General features: G+C 37.9%; 1 protein-coding gene across 1 annotated transcript; it reads right to left on the reverse strand.

Annotated features, from left to right (window-relative positions):
• Positions 1-45: 45 nt before the first annotated feature.
• ATP6AP2 (ATPase H+ transporting accessory protein 2) lies at positions 46-12813 on the reverse strand. The gene is made up of 9 exons (XM_072427142.1): positions 12644-12813; positions 8804-8931; positions 7692-7820; positions 7174-7269; positions 6318-6455; positions 5485-5538; positions 4260-4409; positions 3060-3179; positions 46-2563 (listed from the first exon to the last, which is right to left on the reverse strand). The coding sequence occupies exons 1-9, from the start codon at positions 12684-12686 to the stop codon at positions 2513-2515; spliced, it is 909 nt and encodes a 302-aa protein (XP_072283243.1). The 5' UTR covers positions 12687-12813; the 3' UTR covers positions 46-2512.
• Positions 12814-21307: the final 8494 nt, after the last annotated feature.

Here is a 21307-nt window from a genome sequence, read left to right on the forward strand (position 1 = left end):
GTGATATTCTGGGGGTGCTGAGAACTCATAAAAAGAACCAATAGGCACAGGACATATTGGGGTTTTTATTTCTTTTAAATTGTACAGTTTTTCAACCCTTAAAAGAAACAGTGGTTCAAGTAAAGCACACAGTCATCAATAAACATTTACAGCACATATTGTATTGGAACAATCATTTCAATCTTTAAGGGTAATGTAAAGGAAACATCCACAGTTCACTAGACAGCAGACTCGTTTACAATGTACTCAGGACTGAGAAAATGTCTTTGAAATAGGAACTAGAAACGAAGCTCATATGCGGGTCCTTGTCATAATTACCTTAAACTGAGTTTTCTAATCAGAAAAACTCCTTTTGTGAAATATATATATATATATATATATATATATATAAATAAATTAACTGGCTGATCACCCTTCTTGTGTCCATTGCCCACACCATCACAGTCTTGCTAAATACTTGGCAGGTAGGAGAAACCCTCCTAACACAATGAAGTGTTTGGTGCCAGATAAACCATTTCCCCAAGACAGGCCCAAGATCTACAACCCTTTGCAAAGACTGACTTAATAAGTGTCAGATTTGCATAGAATATCCTGTGGACTCTAGAAGCAGCCACCTTTTGTGGTGCATATTGTTCAATGCTTTTTACATCCGAAAAAGTTTCTTGAATCAGGTTTACTCCAAGGAGCCTGTGGGTTTTTTTGCCTATTAACACACAAAAGCCTTAAAATTCTGGTGCCAAATTATGGGTTGCGTAGATGGGCAAATGCAATTTCAGGAGCATTACATTTATTTGATACTTTCAAAATCTTTAACAAACGAATTACCTTCTTCTTGTTTTTGACCTTGAAAGCTACCTTCGATTCCGTGTTGACTGGAAAAAACTACCAACGGTAAAAGCCGTCAAACAAGGGCTCTTTTATGGTACCATTGCAATCTTTCACCCAAGAGTTGCCTGGCCTTAGTAACAAATGTCTGTATTTTAGTGTACATTGTACAATAATTCAAACAAAATAAAACAAGGCTAAAGGTTCAATAGAATAACAAAGGTGAGGAAAACAAACAATTAGGTATTGCTATGAAAAGCAGTCAAGGATTGCATACTATGAACCTGGGCAGGAGTAAGGTTGACAAAATAGCAATGTAAAAGGAAAGCAAAGCTTTCTTTCGGCAACTACTTGATGCAAGCCCCAAGAAAAGGCATTTTTAGTAGTGTGGTAGTTACAATGTGGGGAGTGTATTATGACATCAAACAGGCAAACTGTTTTAGTGCATACAATATAACCACCTGTAATAAAGTTCCCATTTCCAGACTCTAGCACTGCTGCAAATACAGACCCAATAATTTAAATTGTGTGCAGACAGATATAACACAGAAGGGCCCTTTACTATATACATCAATTCAAATAAACCATTTACAACTATTTGAAAGGAATGTATGATATTTCCAAAAGATTTACAGAACCTAAAGGAGGCACAGGAGCATTCATTTAAACACATAAAGAGGGGTGAAATATAAAACAAAAACCAATAAACACATTAACTGGGCATATGAGGTAAGACTATGGCCTCCTATTTAACATATGCAGCACAATGTGACAATCCTATGTGCTTTTACCTGTACTCCCCCCATCTATTATTGTATATCACAAAATATTTGATTTAGTCCATCATCTGTTCTAAGTTTGTAAACAGCATTTCACTTTTTTTCATCTCTTCAAGCACAACTTCCGCCAAATGTTTTTATTTAAAATTTAGATAATTGAAGGAGGGGTTAAAGCTTCCCAGGTTACATTGTCACCTTTGTCTAGTTAGGTATATTTCTCCTTCCTATTATCAGACTGAACAGAAGGATCCCCAATGGGAATACTTCATGTCCAGTCATACCAGATAGAGGGGGAGGCCTTGGAAATATCTAGTAGTCACACGTTATTTTCCAATACAGTTCTTCCAAAGTAATATTATTGTTGCCCTTTCAAATTCTGATATTCTGTTTTCCGAGCCGGAGAGCCCTCAGTAAAGTACACAATCTATTTTATATACTTTGAATACTCACAAAATCAAAAATGAGGAAACAACTGAATTCATTTTTAAATAATTTACAGTAAACCATGCTATTCCTCTTGCTATCCCTTATACCAGTACATTCATAATGGCAGGGGAAAAAGGAGGGGGAAGGGAATGATGAATAAGTGATAGCTTAGAGAAATTTTGCAGCTTCTATGTAGAGATTGCAAGAGATCTGTGTAAAGAAGAGTGAGCAATAAAGAGTTTACACAACTCTTACACACATGTACTGTTCACTATAGGGATAGTAGAAGTTGGGGATAGCAAGAGAAATGGCATGGTTTCCTTAAAGAAAACAAAACACTAGTCCATTCTGATCTTCTGATTGGTCATTCTGTAGATGATGCTGTCATAGCCAGGATCCATGTTCCAAAGGTTGTATGAGATTGCAATGACTGCAAGAGCCAGGGCAATCATCATCCACAAGATTATGTTGAAGACAACAGCTTAGTTAAAATTATATTCATAGGCCAGATTGTATGGACTGCCAGGGTTACTCTAAAACAAATAAAAAGAGACAGTTAAAGTTAAGATACTGCATCCAGCACAAGATTTTTCAAATAATGTATTAATCATTGCGATCAAGTGTCCTAAGCAGCCAGCCTTAGATAAAACCCTATATAAAACTCTATAAACTATAAACTATGTGTATAGTAATTTATATTACACATACAGAATAATATATTATTCATATAGCTAGCTACATTACTGTCTATCCTGTTTGATAAATGACAGCATAACCTTTCAGCACCATGCAATTAGCAAATATAAATACCACATGTAGACACGGAATAAAAAAGAAAAAAACAAAACACTCACACATAAAAACTAAGTATTTTTAAAATAGTAACACAACTTGGTCAAACATTTATAACACACTTGCTTACATATATATATGCAGAAAAAAAACGACAAAGATGGTGAGTGGTTCTTTTTATATGTATTTAGAGAAAGAGAGAGAGAGAAAAAAAGACTAAATTCAAAGTGAACTTACAATGGCCTGAGTTTCCAGAATGGATCGGCTCTTTCTAACTAGGGGGCTCTCAAATGTTTTCACAGCGACAACTTCTACAAATGCATTTCCACCATAAAGACTGTACATATCATCTGCAAACTGTAAAAAAAGGGGATTACTATACAAAAAACATTGTACCCAATTAACTTAGCACAGAAATCACTCCAACACATAGGACACAACCTACTGCACAGAAAGAAAAGAAAAAAAGAAGGTGGTTTTACACTATTAGTAGAAACAAGCTAATTAGCTAATTCACCATAATTCAAATAAACTAGCAGTTCTGGATGTTCTTGAAGCTTGAAAGAAGGGCATAACATGCGGAGTTGCATGACATCACCCACAATCCTAAAACTTATTTTTGTAGTTTGTGAAGGGAATTTTTTGTTATTTACCTTATTTAAGACACAAGGATATAATCTATATTGTATATATACTGAGTCTCTGTGAGGGGCAACTGGGTGCCTTTAGCTCTGGTGCAAACAGTAAGCTGCATTTTAGGAGTTATTTAAATGCTTTGATGGTGTTTGGAGGAATGCAATTTCTTAAAACAGGTTGCATTTGCATGTAAAGCAGCGCAGATAACACTTACATGTGATGCTTAGCCTCCAAGATTTAAAGAACTGAAATCCAAGGGTCAGAACAGCAAGGCTGATGAGGAAAGGGCAAGATGTCCATTGGCTTGGATATGAACAGGCTATTTCTGCCTTACTGCAGCTTCTAATGGCCAGTGTGAGAAGCTCACAGCATGAAGTGAAATCAGTAATCAGTTAAAGAACAGGACAGGGTCTTGTACAACTGTGTGACACTGGAAGACAGTCTAGAAATCAGTGTCAACTACTAGAAAATACTATAAGTATTGCACACTTATTGGTTTTAAGGGGCACTTAAGTGCTCATGTTGCCATTTACTTTGAAAATGAATATGTACTTCAACTATTGTAATTTAAACACTGTTTTTTTTTTAGTTTTGCCTTTTTTTTATTTTATAGCACAGTAATTGTGTCCGACAAAGATATTCTTTAGCTTGTTTTATTAGCTACTACTTTAACTCAACCCTTCAAAAAGTCTAGATTTATTAGATTTAAACCTGCATACAATTCAGGTTCGCTATGGCCCGGCAACAACCATCATTTACAACAGTAAGCTTACAATGAAATGCAGTTGTACTTTTAATTACCTTTTGCAGTGCTTCTGACAGAAGTCTACTTGCATCCTTAAATTTCACAGAGTCTTCACCATAACGCTTCTTGACCTCTTCCAAACCAGTCAGTTCCAGACAGTAAATATCTGGAGCATTATCTTTGGCTAGGTGCTTATGCTTAGAAAGCTGTAGGAAAAGTATATAAAACTATATATAAAACTTTTATCTTCCATAAGCCGTGTAAAGAAACGTGGGGACTGGTACACAACCAGGGGCAGAAGTTAAGCTGGCCACAACCCCAACATCCAACAACAGGACCATGGACTGTTCATGGACTGAAGGGACACCTGACCATTACAGGGACAGATAGGACAGCAGCCAGAAACAAAAAAACACTGTAAAGTAAAAAGGCACAGCAAAGATTGTTAACGGCATACCCAAACTTTAGCTCAGGAATATAGATGGCAAGCAGAGGTATGGCTACAAGGGCAAGGGTTTTTCCCTTGATCGGTATGCAAAGTTTAGAAAACTGACAGGTGATAGACCAGGGCCAAGCAACTGCCTACTCTTATCAGACCCAAGTAGATCTTAGAAACTCTAGAGATAGGTGATGTAACTATCAAAATCAGATGCCCCAAGAAATCCTGACAGGAAGTCTAAATATACCAAAGGCAGAAAATCTAGGGATCCATTCTACAAGATTAAGAGGCTTCTACATGGTACAATGATCCACTTGTAATGTTAAAAGATGTTAGACACACAGAACCCTGACAGGAAGATGGTTATCCAGCAAAAATCTATTCCCAATTACAAAAAGTGATGAATTTGTTAGCCAAAAGAGCCCAAGGAGAGATCCAAACTGTCCTAAAGAAGTCGGTATAATCCCTACTACACACATGAATAAACATTTAGCTTTAACATGCTCTATCTTAGGTGGTCAACCCCCTTAATCTTTAGTGTAGTCATTTTGGAAAATTCAACTGTCAACAGTGACAGGTTAGTATGGTTTCATTTAAGAATTCCTGTTTCTTCCCTCAATGTAGACATAAAGGCAGGCTTGCTGAATATAGCAGTGGCTGTGATATGGACTGAAATGTTCCCTACCTCCAGGGGCTAGGATGCATGTTCGGAGTGTATGTTGTAAATAATGGCAAACTTTATTCAGGTTAAAAAAAAAAAAACTTGTTTTGCTTGACATTGTGAAGTGAAGCTAGAGTAATTTCTAAATAAAATGACAGTTCTCAGATGATTGTTTACTTACCAGAGTTGTAATGTCCTGTAGAACTTGCAGTTCAGAGAGGAAGAGCCGGTCTGTCTATAAATGACAATAATGATTGTTATTTAGGCCACAAGCTTTACATGTTTAATAAGCAAAAGATGGTGGCATATAGGAAAAAATGATATACACAATATATATGGTATATATGTATATATAGAGTGTGGTGGGAATACAGATATAATCATTATTCTCTAGATCTGCATAACAATTAAAAAACTGAAGTCACCTCCCCCCCCATTTTGAAAAGAATATACAAAAAAAAATCCACAAGTTTTTTTTTTTTTTTTTTGCTATCTTTATCCTGCTGTGGAGATCTGCTGTGTCTACATGACTTAACAAGGGAAAGTGAGGAAAATCTTCTCCTAGCCAGTTTGTCACTAAAACAAATTGACCATTTAAAGATTTCCTCTTTAATCCTGTTCTGGCGAGAACTCACATTCTTGAATCTTGCCTCATGTTCAGCCCTAAAGGCAATGCATATATCCCACATTTACAGATAGCAATAAAACCTGATGGATTCCTATACTTCCATAGACTATTCAAAACTAAAAATATTTTCGCTTTTATTAATTATCCACAAATGTCACAAGGACACAAAGCTATAAAGAAATAGGTCTTCCCCAATATATATCCTCTCAGTAGTTTGTTTGTTAGTTTTTTGGGAGGAAAGTGTGCAGGGTAAAATGCAACTCACTTTGACTGCATTGTAATATAGACTGATCAGTAAAAACATTAAGACCACTGACCAGTCTGCTGATAACTATTTGTAGTTTGTTAGTACATTTCTGGTGGATTTGGGAAAATATTGAACTTACCTCATCATTTTTATATAAAGAGCTGGCAGGTAAGGAAGAGAGGATGGAGTTATCTTGTTCCAAGCGGCTTCTCAGCTGTCTAAGAGTAACTGGAAGGTCCTCAAACACTGTATTGGCCTTTCCCACCATGTAGACACTCTGAAAATACAATGTATTAACACCTAAATGCAACTTGAAAGTGGCTGCCTAAACTACTCATCCACATATGCATAGCAGGTAGATGACACCACTATTTTCCATTTTATCATTGCTGCTTTCTGCGTCCATCTACTGCCTGTCTCCAGTCTCCCTCATTGGAAAAAAATAGCCAACATTAGGAACCTGCAAAGCTTTAGTAGAAAATTGGGTCAATTACTTGGCTAAAAAGCAGCAATGATCATATAACTAGCTGGGCTGAATTATATTTTTTTCCAGATAAAAATCATTCACATATGTTTTTAGCAGCTTGATGGAGATTCAGTTTAGTCTATGAAACAGAATATTTTACCAATAAAAAAATCAGATCTGGGTGGCAGAGGAGTGCAGAAAAAGTAAGTAGTGGAAGCCCATGCTATGTACACTTTAGGATTATTATTCATTTACAAAGGTTAGATGACGATGACCTTTGGCTAGCTCGCTGCAACAAATGTACACTACTCCTCCTTATCCCCTATCTTGTCCTGTTCTGCAGTCTTTGGAAAAGTGGGGACATACAAAGACTCAGTACCCTCCTCAGTGCCAAGATGACCCCCCCCCCCCCCCCAAGGCATTTTGGCCAAGAGGTGCCCTAGGTTAGTTCTGCACAGGAGCCCACTGTTGGCTACATCCACCACTTTGAATGACTGTGTAGTTACTGTGTATACAAGCACATGCTTACCTCCTCAATGGGTGCCAAGTGTAATACTACTGGCATTTCCTCAGAGAAAACAGAGTGGATAGAGTTCACAACACCATCAATAGTGTAAGGAACAGCCTACAAGATAAATAAAAAATAAACAATATTCTCGTTATCAGAACAGACAAATAAATGTATTAGTCCTGTGCTACAACCACCGTAAATCGTACAGAACCTAAAGGCCACATCCAACAAAGTTTTTTTTTTCAGTTTTGGATAGTGAGTATTAAAATATTTTAAATAAGCTTTTATTTCTGTCTGTGACCCCACTGGAAGTATTATTTCTTAGGTCTAATCCCAGTGATCCCAGGAAAAAAAAAACATTCTCAGAAGTTCTGAACCTTCATTAATCCATTCACTTCGCTCCAACTCTTCACAGGTCTGCCCAAGAATTATTGGCCTCTTCTACTTTTTCTTCATTAGTAACTTTACTATAATGTGTTTTCTACTTCACTAAAACAAACCACAATTATGAATCATTGTTACCATGCAAGACTCACATTTTCTACAGGGTATGAAATCTCATTATCCCCTACAGGCAGCTTTTCCACACCAGTCACGGATACTAGGACCGTTGCCCGAGCACGCTGGAAAATGTTGCCAACTCCTAGCCCTGGCCAAGGCAGATCCTGGAAGAAACATTAGAAGAAATCCGTATAATAATCAGTATGATGTAGAAGTGTAATTGACCAAATTGTTCTACCATACCCAAAAAAAAAACATTACTGCACAAAGCAAAAAGTACAATTAAAAAAAAACAAACAATATTACAAATGTGATTTCCAAGTTCATGTGTCAAGCATTTGCCAGTATAACACCTGTCTGTGGTGTATGGCACAAGTGAGTGAACCTCAGTTTGCTTGAGAAGCTATAGAGAAAAAGGAGACTTGCTGGATTTTTTTTAATGTAATGCAAAAGGGGGGTGGGTGGACATGTATTATTTCTGCCAATATGAATACATTACCAGCTCTGGGAAATTTAGGTATATATTAAACATGTCTGGCGTGTGTTCTGATCATTTTCATCCACAGTATAATGCCTATGCCAGGACTAGAGTATTGTCCTCGTTTGTAGGATCACTGGTCAGTATTAAACTGCAGAGGTCACATACCTATTAGCTTAACTGTCATATACAGCTGCTGTATTAAAACAAATACTAAATTTGAGGAATAAAATGTAAGTTTGATTTTTGTGCATTTATCCTTCCATAGAAAGATATTTAGGGTAAGGGTTATAGTTTAACTGACAAGGCTTGTTGCTAAATTTGTCCTGGGCATCTAGGCACAAATGACCTTTCTCACTAGAAGTTTAGGTCACCAAGGTAGATTACACTAGGGGTAATGGTTTGCAATCAACATCAATCCTACATTATGTGTGCCCATAATCACGGTCAGTTGTGCCCTGCCAAGTACCACCAAATTTATTTTTTTGTCAGTACATTTCACACGGGTGGCTGAACCATCCTCATTGCCTGCTACTTATTTTAAAAAGATTTAAAAGACACATTTACCAGTGCATTACCAGGAAACAAACAGCAAAATATGATGAAATAGATGTAAATTGTAATTTTAATAGTTGTCAGTTACCAACAGACAGAGGATTTTATTCATACCTCCTCCACAGAGAAGCCCATTGATAAGGAAACCACATCAGGAATGCGTTCTCCAGGTATGGGCCAATTTCCAGGTTTGAAGATTTGATTTTGAGGGCTTTTTAACACACTAAAATCAGCAGTGGCAGCTAGCGGAAAAAATATATATTATGTATTAGTTTCATTCTATATGCAATAAAGGTCACGCACAGGTATTTGCACTTTAGGATTTGCTTTACATCACACGGATGACATCACAACTCAAAATTCTGAATGACATGTAATATTTGATAAATACTTTATAATTGTTAGAATTGTGGTATTCTTTGGCATTCGTCTCTTACAATTCTATCACTATGAACATTAATACAAGACATTCAATGAAAACATTCAGCAGCCAATCACATTGTTGTGTATAGGTTTAGGGCAGACCATTTATTTGAATGGGCTTTCCAAAGCAGGACACTGCAACTTGGATATTGGATATACAATACCAGCGCCTTTTAGCAAGGTGCACCACCCGGCACTTTTCAGCAACCACCCAGGTTTTTTGGGGGGGTTACTAAAAAGTTGAGTCACAATACAGGGGCTACCACCCGCCTACGATTTCCTCCCAATTTCTAGGTTTACACTGGATACATAAAGTTCCTTAAAGTGCATCCCACAACAATGCTTGGCAAGATACATTAAGGAGTAACATTAAGGAGTATCAAAGTAGCTGAGATATGGAGGTGCATGATAATCTTTAACATTCTTATAGTTTACTGTCTTAGGGACAAATGGAACAGTCCCACTGAGCAGATGGGGATAAAAATGAACTCCACTCCTACCTTCAGTCTTGCACAGTTGTGCAGACTCCTCATGTACTGAAGTTAACAACTAATTATACTGTGCACTGAGCTTCTCTCCATGTGGATAAGAAGCTTTGGCAAGTCAGAAGGAGCCCGTCCCATATTATGGCTGCTGAGGGTTCACCATCATATATCCCTTTCTTCCAAAGCCTTGAGTTTTCTTGGAGGGGCTAGAAGGCAGACACCCTAACCCTTGTGAGAGCTCAACCCCAAGGCTAGGTACACACGACAGTTGATTCTGCGATAATCGCTTCAGGGCTAGGATAGGATGAGAATCTGCCGTGTGTACAGCGTTCATCCGGCGTCGTTCATGGATCCAACCTGGCAGTTCCACGAACGATTGTAACACAAGTGAAGAGGAAAGAGCGCAGCGTGGTGCCATTCAATTGTTCCACCCTCCCCTCTCTATTGAACAGAATCCAACATAAATTGGATTCACAGTGGCAATGCAAAACAATTTGCAAACATTTTTTTTTCTAAAGGATAGAGACTTGTCCTTAAATAATGAAGACTCTGGAGGTTACCTCCACAAAGCATGGCATGTTATGAATATATCTGGAAAATCTAGAATGAAGGGTAGACCTGATCATCTTTCATACTGCTGACATTGTCTACTGGTAAAAACCTGAGTGATCTTACAACATCAAGTCATGTTTACTGCAAAACACTCCCAAGACTATTGAAGATCTCACACACTGTTTCTATATAAACACTGGTTATATTTGACTGCAAATAAAGAGCTTTACAGTCAACAAAAAAATAAATAAAAAAAATACAAGACCAACAGCTTTTACTGAGTTTTTCCTGGTGATTGTGTACTGGGGGTAATATACATGGTGTCACTTTAAAATTTATAAAAAGACAGTTTAAAACCATCCATTACAACCCAAGTTTCCATAGTTATTGTTCTATATTGGTAGGGTACACATCACACAGAAAAAGTACAATGCAAAAGAATGTTGATTTAATAAACCAAATACAGTAATCAATGTATATATTATTTATATCCTGAACATAAAAGGGACAGTTAAAGTGCAATTTTTGGTTTTCTCTTTTACAATTTTCTTATAATTATTCCAGACAATTTACTGATCATGTAAAGCAAGCTGACTATGCAATCCAATACACAGGTGTTTGATTGATGTATTAGAGCAAATTAAATCCAACCGATTTTTTTAAGGTCGTGGCACAGTAGCAAGGCTGTTAGAGACATCTTACTAAGGACATCATCATTTTATACACGGCAAAGGAATAATCATAATCAACTAGTTCGATGACATTGGATCTTTACCGATGGGAGAGCGTTGCTCCCTGGTTGGAATGGCCACTCACCTATCTCATAAGGGAGTAATGCTACGCCCTGCATATCACTTTTGTCATCAATAATGAAATTGTCAGCGTGACATGGACAATCACCAAAAAATTGGTGTGAATTTTCCAGGAACAGGAAATGCAGCACATGGCACATTTTGTATGGACCATTTCTATATTCCCAAAAAAACTACAAAACTTCAGTGCTAGTATCATTCATACCAATTCCACTTCACATCCAGATAAGTCCACTAATAATACCTTGTGATTTAGTATTCATTAGTTCCAGGACACAAGTGACTGACTTCCTCATAGGAGAATCAGTACACAATGTGAAAGAGCCAGAGGGGGAGGGAAGCTACAGCAAATGTCTACACTTATTGCTAAATTCCTCTCTGCTTTTAGGAAAAAGGAACTTGAACACAAGGCAGGGGCAAATCTACTAAGCAGTGTACCCAAAGTTGCAACAATCTACCAAACTACAATGAAAAATATATTCTTTTTCCAATGATTATTTACAAATAATATTTATATAAATGTACTAGAAAATACATAAATCATATGATCAGACATTGTGGAGTAGAAAGAATATTTACCCTGAAGGAACTACACCAATGTTATAAACACCCCCAGACTGTGCTGTAGTAATGTTTCTAACTAATGTAGAAGCAGCATCTGGGTGGGGGAGGTCATGAGACCACTGTAATCTTCCAGAATACTTTTCAGAAGAACAATTACCTAATCATAAATGATTACATGAAATGATACAAAACATGAATACAGACATCTGAGCCAGGCTGCTGAAAAAAATTGAAGATGGAAGCCGCTATTATAATAAGTTTTGTCTGCCTCTTGTATCTGACACTTCTAGGGGTGTTGGATGTCTAGTCCCACCCTGTGGTGTTCTGATAACATTGCCTGCCATGTCATATGGGCCTAGGGTAAGTGCCAAAATTTTGTCCTGTTCCTCCAACCCATCCGACTCGCCAATTGGTGTTCCATTGCAGGGCTCCACTATCTTTCTTCTCTTGTTCCTCCTACAGATGCTCTTTGGCAATGCCAGGATCACCCCTTCCTGTCTGTTGCCCAACCTTAATATGCCTTCTTGGTGCCTTTCCTCAACCTTTTCCTACCTGACAGCTAACTTGACCCCCCCCCCCCTTTCATCCATATCTTAGCCACAAGTTAACCTACCCAAAGCCTAACCCTCCAGGTAAGTGCCCAACCTTATCCGCCCAGATAGGAAAACCGATGTAAGACGGTGTGTAATTACCACATCCTGTAATGACTGACTGGCCAGTAGGTGGTAGTGTAGAGTGCAGGGGGGATCAGATAGAAGCTACCCATATATAGCTCTAACCAATATCCCATAAAGATATAACTCTCTATTGGGAACCCATATGATCTAACCCATACAGCTCTATAACACAGACGCTTGTACCCACCCTGGTAAGGTAACCATTAATTATTATTTACAGGGTGCCATTGCAAGGACATTTTTATTAAACCCTCTATCGAGACCCTGCCAATAATAATAATACCACAGTGGGTTAAAGCTGCCATGAATATTTGTATTCTATAACATGAATGTACAGCAGGTGACACCAATGAGAAGACATTAGGAGCACACAGCCCTATGGCAGGAAGATGGGGGAGCAGGCAGTCAGCTGACAGAGCCATGAGAAGGAGCACAGGTTACCTGCTATGAAGGCAGCCAGAAGGGTGAGCGCTGAGCGAAGCATGGTGACTATAGACCGACTCTGAATACGATTACAGGAACGTACTGCAACCGGTCTTCATCACACGAACGGGGAAGCAGTAAGCAGAGGTCTTCCTAGGCAGCCGATGGACAAGCAAAGAACAGCCAATGAGCGTCCGCTCTGTGTACAGCCCAGCCCACTCACTACTCACATGACCGTAAAGACGAGGGGAGGGAAGATCATGTGACGGACAGCTGAAACGTCCTCTAGGCCAAAACACTGCTCGCTGTCGTCCCCCACTACGTGCGCGCTCATGGGCGCGTCCACGCCGCTGTCATCGCGCACTGCTCATGTGCTAGGCCGATAGGCAGGTCACATGACACGATCAACACCCTGTTGACGTAATCGTATTAATTTATTATTAGCAAAGTGGTCTGTTGGTGCCCCCTACTGGCAAATTTATATACTACATTAATGATAGTTTGGACATTTTTTATGAGTTTGTTTTAAAGGAGGAATGGTTTTATTTTTTTTTTTTATGTGCCAACATGTCAAAAAATGATTAACTGCTCAAGGAACCAAAATGAAGGACTATATTAAGTCTATAAAGACTATATTATTTATATGTTCCCACAACTCACAAATTATTACAATAGATTCTTTTAGATCCCCTGCACAGAGTAGGTTAGGGCAGGCCCCCCGTCCCCGATAGCTGGGCCTGCGAGAACATGGAGATCGGGGGTCCCCAACCCAGCCATCTCCCCATAGGTATTGCAGGCTCAGGGTGGTGGGGAGTTGTGTCTAAGGCTCAAATCTGCTATGGGAGAGTGGGCGGGTTCTGGTATTATGATGTCACTATGGGGAAAGTTTCTTCCACTTTGAGTGACACATAACTCCCGGTGCAGGCGCAGTCCGGAGTCCGTAAGTTTAGTGGTCCATAGGTCAGAAAAGGTTGGGGACCACTGGTTTAGGGAAACATAGAAAATGTTCCTCAATATACCATAAAAACAATTACATTTTATCATTAATCCAGTAAGAAAACATAATAAATATCACACCCTACTAATTAGTATTATTATTATATAGTATTTATATAGCGCCTTCATAATAGGCAGCGCTGTACAAATCCATAGTCATGTCACTAGCTTTCCCTCACAATCTAATATCTCTACCTCACTCATATGTCTTTAATACAATCTAAGGTCAATTTTTGGGGGGGAGCTAATTAACTTTACTTCATGTTTTTTTATGGAATGTCCACATACACAGGGATAAGGAATAACCTGTATCCCTATATAGTTTTTAGTTTAGGACACATCATCTTTATATTTGTTGTGTCACACAAGCATTATGAACCTTCTAGTCACACGTTTTGCAGATTTATCGCCTCTTCGGACCCAGGTTCAAACACCCATTTCAAATCCCAACTATAAAGAAACTGTATACTATTGTAGTTTCCATTAGTAATTTCAAAAATAAGTTCACCGTTCATAATAGACAATTGATCAATACACTTACATATAGGTAAAAAAGCAACATCATCTTTTTTTGTTGCTAGTGCTTCTTTGGGGAGTGGATGGACTACATTTGACTTGTGTCTGTGGATAGTGGAAGATAGCAAGATATCCTCATACAGCACCAATGCTTTATCATTTGCTAACTTATAAAGCTTCAATGAAATTAGCTGCTGTGTTCTTAGTTTCTAGTACATTTTGGCACAATCTTTTGTCTTAAAATTTCGGTGCTGCTGGACATTTTTACACCACATCTACAGTATCCCAATTCTTGGCACCTGCCGGTAATTTTTTTTCCCTATACATTTGTAGCTAGACAATTTTATTAAAATTGTCCTGCCATTGGCCTTTTTTACATTGCTGAATCATCTGTGGTTTCCCAATTCTTGAAGAAAGGACCATAAATAAGCAAGAATATGAAAGGCCTCAGTAAACTGATGGAAATGTTTATATGCTGGTAAATCAGGCTGCTGGTAAATTGTGCCACTGCCAAAATTTTCTGAAAATGAAATGTACGGTAATTTTTTATTGCAAAAATAAGATTGGGGTGTTGAAGTCGGTTGTAGCAAAAAGCAAACTTTTTGTAAAAGCAAGAAAACAAAACAAAACAAAAAAAAAACAATCACAGCCAAATATACACTAGGGAATCCACAAGGTTTTCTAGGCTGTTTGCAAAAATATGTATTGTATCAAAAAATCTCCTACTGCATAGGTTCCAGGCAACACCCTTACATGCCATTTAAAGGATTTGAGCATTTTTAATGTTGAGCTCAAAGCTACATGACTGCAACCAGAAATTGTTGAAACATAAAAACAGCATGGACAATGCAGCAATAATGAGTGTATAATGTACAACATAGACTTTAGAAAGCTAGGATCAGAAGTATAACATACAGCACAGACTATATTGGTCAGGAGCATAACACTTGGAGGAAAAATGCCCAGTCATAGGCTATAAGTGAGAATAAAAATGCTCATAGTCTGTGGATTAAACAATACATAATCAATAATGTCAATCAGAAGTTTGGCTTGAAAGAGCAGCCAAATGGTTGTTCGTCAATTTTATTGAAGTTTTTTTTCAAAAGAATATTTTATTTATAACAAATGTTACATAGATATTGTTTTATTTTTCAATATTTTTTTTATTGAAAACATGGTACAAAAAAAGAAATTACATAATAGAAAGCAGTTATACATATATACATACCTATAGTGACATAAACATTAAACCCATCAACATATGTTCCTTCAAAAAAAAAATTGACAATTGAACTTTAAAATTGATTCAAATAAATAATCTTAGTCCTTCATTTCATCAAATATCGGAAAAGGGTACATGTTTAGGCAGTATTCAGACCTGCTGTAAAATCAGGGTACTTACTGCTTTTGCATGCTTACTATGCACAGCTAGGTATCCAGGATAGTTTTCCGCCACAAAAAACTCTTGTGTTAGCAAAGATGTTGGCAAATGTGTGTGCAGGTATTTATAGTTCAAGCTTTTCAAATGTCAGAAAAGCTGATTTTTTCCATTTAGCAACTCCTTGCCTTTCCTGCCTAAAAATGCCTATAAATGGGTGCAGCAAACACTCATAAACACCTGCACAAGCATTTTTTTGGGCACTATAAAGTCTATAGAGGCATCTTTGTGGCAAAACTGCCCCTGGAAACTACAACCTATAACTATTTTTAGGAAGATTTAAGTCAATACAAAATACATACAAATGCCTGGAAAACCACTGGTCTGAACAAAGTCCTATCAGACGAAGCATATACTTGGATAATAATAAGTCTACTTTGTTGAACAGAGGATTTTCCAGAGATTTGGTTAAATAAATATCAGTTTCCTTTAGAATTTCATAGATCTTATCCTAAAATCTGACCATGTGATAAAACAACCATATGTGCATCATTGTACCCCTAAAAATTGTGTTCTAATATAAGAGACAGCACAGCAGTAACCATTTCCTTTCAGACACTGTGCATCCATAATACCGTACATACATTTACATTATACACTATATGCTGGGTGTCATAAACCTGTAAGATGACCCTTGCCAAATCACAGAGAAGTGAATCTGTGGGGTCAATGCTAGAGATCATTTAAGAATGACAGCAAGAGCTGCTTTTTTAATTTCACAAACCAAGGAAAGGATTTAAGTGTAACCTGCAGTAGACAAATTAAGTTTATTTGACATAGTATGAATTTTGACAGTTTTTTATGTGTAACATAATTTTTAGAATTTTAAACCAAAGTAAAACACAGTGGTTGCACTCTTGCTATGTGGTGCTGCCTTTAGATAGTTGTCACAGTGTGAACAGCTAGTACCAAAAAGGTTGGTCTCTTACCTGTTGGTGTATACCTCTCTACCTTGCTGCGACTAGTAGTAGCACTCTGTGGCCACTTAGCAATGGTGCTTGCTGTCAAACCGACCTCATTTGCTTTATGCCGTGCCTAAAGCTGCATACACACGTGCAATCTTTCACGATCCTTTCCAACGACTATTATTGCACGATGCATGAGCGAGTGCTGTACATACAGCAACGTTCTGCTCTATGCAGAGGGGCGGGGAAGAGCGACGGAGCGGCACCCCGCTGCGCGCTCTCCCCCTTCCCTTGCATTAGGATCGATAGTCGTTCATTGTCCGTGGATCCGCCAGGACGGTCGTTCAGATGATGGACGACTGGCGCTGTACACACGCCAGATTCTCGCCGGATATTGGCCCTGAGAACCGTTGGACATGTGTACGTAGCGTAACAGTCACCCTGCCTGGCAATGTGTTTGACCAGATGCCATGCAGTTGCTGCTGGTTTACTACAGAACTCTTTTTGTCTCCTTTAGAGCCTTTAGACTGAAGCTATCCATTGATTCCATCTCTCTTTCCTTGTTATACAGGGCTTCATGTCTCAGTTTTCTCAGGTACCTGACCAGTATGGACTGAGGGGCTGTACAAAACACCCTGAATCTTTCTTCTATTTAAAAATCGGACTCTACAATCCAGTACTTTCAGTAATTCATTCAGTAATTTATTACTTACAGTAATTCAATACTTTCCAAACTTGCTTGATGCACCTCAAATGTTCAGGACTCTAAGCCCCCCTTGAGCTTTTTGTACTGTGATAAAGGAGAGAACCTGCAAAATTTCAGATGTTCATGTAGGGGTGAGTGGTACAGGGAAAGAACATTCACCCTTATTTTACTGTGCACAACCAAATGCTGTCATTCACAAAGATTCTTAATCAAGGCTTTTTGCTCTTCATTATTTTCCCTGGGTGCAAGAAGGGCACATTTTGTTATATTTGATCTTAAGGATCTGAATGCCCTCATAAAAATAAAGTTTCCCATGAAATTGTTTTGCTTAATGAAGACCAATCTTTACCAGTGAGACTTTAGAGCGTTAAGAAAGGTTTTGGCTCTGGTACTGCCCCTGGGCAACTTAGTGATCAGCTACATAGATGCCCTTTTGCTCAGAGATACGTCAACTCAGGAAATGGTGGTCAGAATCTGGATGAGCCTGGATTTTGGGTGACTCTTTAACTTTGTCAGTGATTTCACCTCTGGAACTAAAGTACTTGGGCCTGGACACTGGTATGGCAGGAGTTTTTATTTTCATGGACCTACTGTAGATTTAGTGGGCCTGATTTATTAAAGCTCTCAAAAAAGATAGACTTTCATGGGAGAATCTGGGTGATCCAGTAAACCTGGAATGAATTTGGTCTAGAATTAAAGACATTTGCAAAAAAATACAAAAAACTTTAAGAAAACCTCCGCAGGTTTGGCTATCACCCAGGTTCACCCATGGTAGTATATCTTCTCCAGTTTTAGAGAGCTTTGATAAATCAGGCCCATTGGCTTAGGCCCAAAGAATATGAGCACAGTGCAAATCCTATCTGAAAAGCTGTATAAGTGTCCTTGGGTTGATGGATTTATCATTTGAGGTAGTTCCAGTTGCCCATTTCCAACAGGACTCTTCTAAGGATAATCCCACCCAGATAGGGCAGATCTAGTCTCCCTGGACCAAGAGTTGTGCCCACCATCCAAGCCTTTGCTATGGTGACTTTGTTTGAGGATGACTTTGGAAAAGTCTTTTTTGCTTTTTAGATCCTTACTATGGATTTGGATCTCTCTTGCTGGAAAGGTGAACTGGGCACACTGGCAGTTTAAGCTTGATAACTGGCAGAGATGTCCAGGTTATTGAACATGATAAAATTGTTCTTGCTTCACAGAAAAGAAATCTATTAAGTCCATTATTACTATGTTGCAGGGGAGGCAGATGTGAACCTTTAAAAGTAGCTTAGTTGTATAATGTAAACATTTGTTTTTGATAGTGTGCAAGTTATCACCCCTTTAGGTTTTTATTGCATCTTGTGTCTTTGCTGGGGGAATTACTCTATATGTGCACCTACATTTTATTACTGGGACTGTGAAAATTGTTCAAAATTTTAGAATAGAGGTAATGTCCACCTCTGGGGACACTTGTTCAGGTAATAACTGTCTAAGAGGGAATTTTCCTAACTTTGCGAAGATTTACACACAAGATTTTCCCGTACTTCTTGCTGGGTCTACAGGACAGGAAGGAAAGAATAATCTCTCAAAAAGATGAGAACAAAAAACCCAACCGACATTAATCCTTATTCCTAATAAAATGTTTTGATTTTAGACATATTTTAAGTGCTTTGCACTCTCTACAAAAATTGGATACGCATGACAAAATAACAGAAACAGTACAACATTGTTTCATTGAAAAAATTGACTGCAAGACCTTACAATTTTAAAGTGAAGAGGATAAAACAGAAAATAAAATTGGATTTTTAAACTACTTGCACGTCCTGTATGTGTGCAGTAGTTTCTTGCCTAAATGTGGAGAACTTGTTGAATAGATAGATGAATGTAGCAACTGTGAACTCAGATCATAGGCTAGTCTAAGGAACTAAGTTGTGAAAAACTGTTTAAAGACTTGGAGGAGAGCACTTTATGTCATGAGGCAAGACATTCCACAGCAGGGGTTCATCATAGGAAACATCCTGGGAACCTCAGTAAGAGAAGGTGACTAGAGAACTAAAGAAAATAATTTCTGTCACTCAGACAATTTGAAACTAACCACATAACCTTGTTTGACCTTAAAGTTAAACTAAAATAGTTTGTTGTGAATTATATATTTTTTAAAAGTTTTAACCAGTGTTTTATATCTTTTCTAATACAATGTAGAAAAAGTGTTTGTGTTAGAAATAATGATTTACTACACAATGCGTTCATAGCACTTCATATACAGATTATTTTGTGTTTTTTAATGAGACGAAATAGCAGAATAGTTTGCTTGTGTAATCCTTTAGATTGAAACTCTTCATGTTCTCTTCTGCACAAAACAGCAAGGGAGGTGATGACTTGCCCCTCTGAATTTTTCAGTTGTATGTGTAAATTGCACCTTCAGCTACTGAGCTTTGTAAACAGCAGGCTTTTTAGCAAAGCAGGTAAAAATAGCTTAAGGAACATATTAAACAAATAGGAATTTAAAATTACAGTGGCTTCAGAAAGTATTCAGACCTCCTTCACTTTTTCAAATTTGTTATGTTGCAATCTGGTGACACAATCATTTCAATTCTTTTTTTCTCAATAATCCACACTCAGTACCTGATACTGACAAAGTAAAAAAACGAATTTAGTCAATTTTGTACGTGTATTAAAAAAGCAAAAAACTGAAATATCACAGTTACATAAGTATTCAGACCGTTCACAACAACAATTCAGGTGCCTCCAATTTCTTTAGATTTGATTGTTTTCTGCGCCTTGATTGAAATCTACCTGTGATAAATTACATTGATCTCTCTTTCTTCCTGAAAAAGACCAACTGATGGGCCCCATCCAACCTGACTGAGCTTGAGAGGATTTTCAAAGACGAATGTCTAAAAAAATCCCCCAATCCAGGTGTGCAAAGCTTGTTTCATCACTTTCAAAAAGTCAAGGCTGTAATTGCTGCCAAAGTGCTTCAACAAATTATTAAGTAAAGGGTCTAAATACTTATGTAAAGGTGATACTCTGTGTAAACTCTGTTTTAGCTTTGTAATTATGGTGTACTAACTGTAGATTAATGGGGGAAAAAATAATTTAAAAGATTGTAGCATCAGGCTGCAACAGCGATTAGACTAGATGGAATCAGATGGAACATATTATACTAAAATACTGTTGCAATAAACTCTGAAGTGGGTATTGTTGACATGGCAGCATATCTTATACTTCATTTTATACAGATACCCAGCATAGTTTTGTAACAATGTGGAAGTATTTGTGGGACTACAAGTGTCAGAAAGGGTTAAAGAATGACACAAAACACTCAGGCACTGCTTGATTAAAAGTTAGTACTTATTATTATTGGATGCGTACAATGGTTCAAAACAGCAACAGTTCCAGCAACAAGATCACACAACTCGGTTTACCAGGGAGTGCCCATTTTTAAATTCCCTAAACGGTAGAGTCAGTTTTACCCAGGGAGTGCCCATTTTTAAATTCTCTAAATGGTAGAGTCAGGCAGGGAGGAGCTGGCATTTCTTTACGCATATTCAGAAAATGTCAGCGTCAGCACTCAATTATACACCAACAATTATACACTAATCTCAGCCAATGAAATCGTCATGTGACCATTGATAGCTCATTTTGGCCAAACCTCCTTGTTACATTATACTGTAAATAAACTTGCAATTGTTAGTATGAGAATATATTTTGTATTTTACCATCTGCTTTCTTTCTTGGTCTGAGTATAATGGCCATAACTTTTTCCTCTCACTCCAACCAGAACAAATGTGGGAAGGAGGACACAAGGCGTTCCCAAGGGCACAGACCAGGCAGTTTACACAAATCCACTTGTACATCCACAAACATGTATTTAGTATTCCATGTTTTTGTATTTGACTTGCTAAAAAATATCACCTCTTTGGTGGCTTTCTGGTGGTAGCATCAGAAAGTCTCAGCATTCTCGTAAGTAAGTAAGTGACCACAGATTTCACACAGTCCCTCCTGTAACCGTGTTTCCCCGAAAATAAGACACTGTCTTATATTTTTTTTGGCTCCCAAAAACACACTAGGTCTTATTTTCGGGGTAGGTCTTAAAAATAAAAAAAAAACTTACCTTTCGGAAGACGCGAGCCCGAGTTCTG

Source organism: Pyxicephalus adspersus, chromosome 1 (assembly GCF_032062135.1).
Source record: "Pyxicephalus adspersus chromosome 1, UCB_Pads_2.0, whole genome shotgun sequence".
Taxonomy (NCBI): domain Eukaryota; kingdom Metazoa; phylum Chordata; class Amphibia; order Anura; family Pyxicephalidae; genus Pyxicephalus; species Pyxicephalus adspersus.

Bases quoted from the DNA above. Each gene is read 5' to 3' on its own strand.
- ATP6AP2 (XM_072427142.1), bottom strand. From the start codon at position 12,686: ATGCTTCGCTCAGCGCTCACCCTTCTGGCTGCCTTCATAGCAG. The intron at 8,932-12,643 runs GTAACCTGTGCT...TTTTTCCGCTAG, and splicing joins TCTGGCTGCCTTCATAGCAG to CTGCCACTGCTGATTTTAGT. The intron at 4,410-5,484 runs GTAAGTAAACAA...CTTTTCCTACAG, and splicing joins TACAGGACATTACAACTCTG to CTTTCTAAGCATAAGCACCT.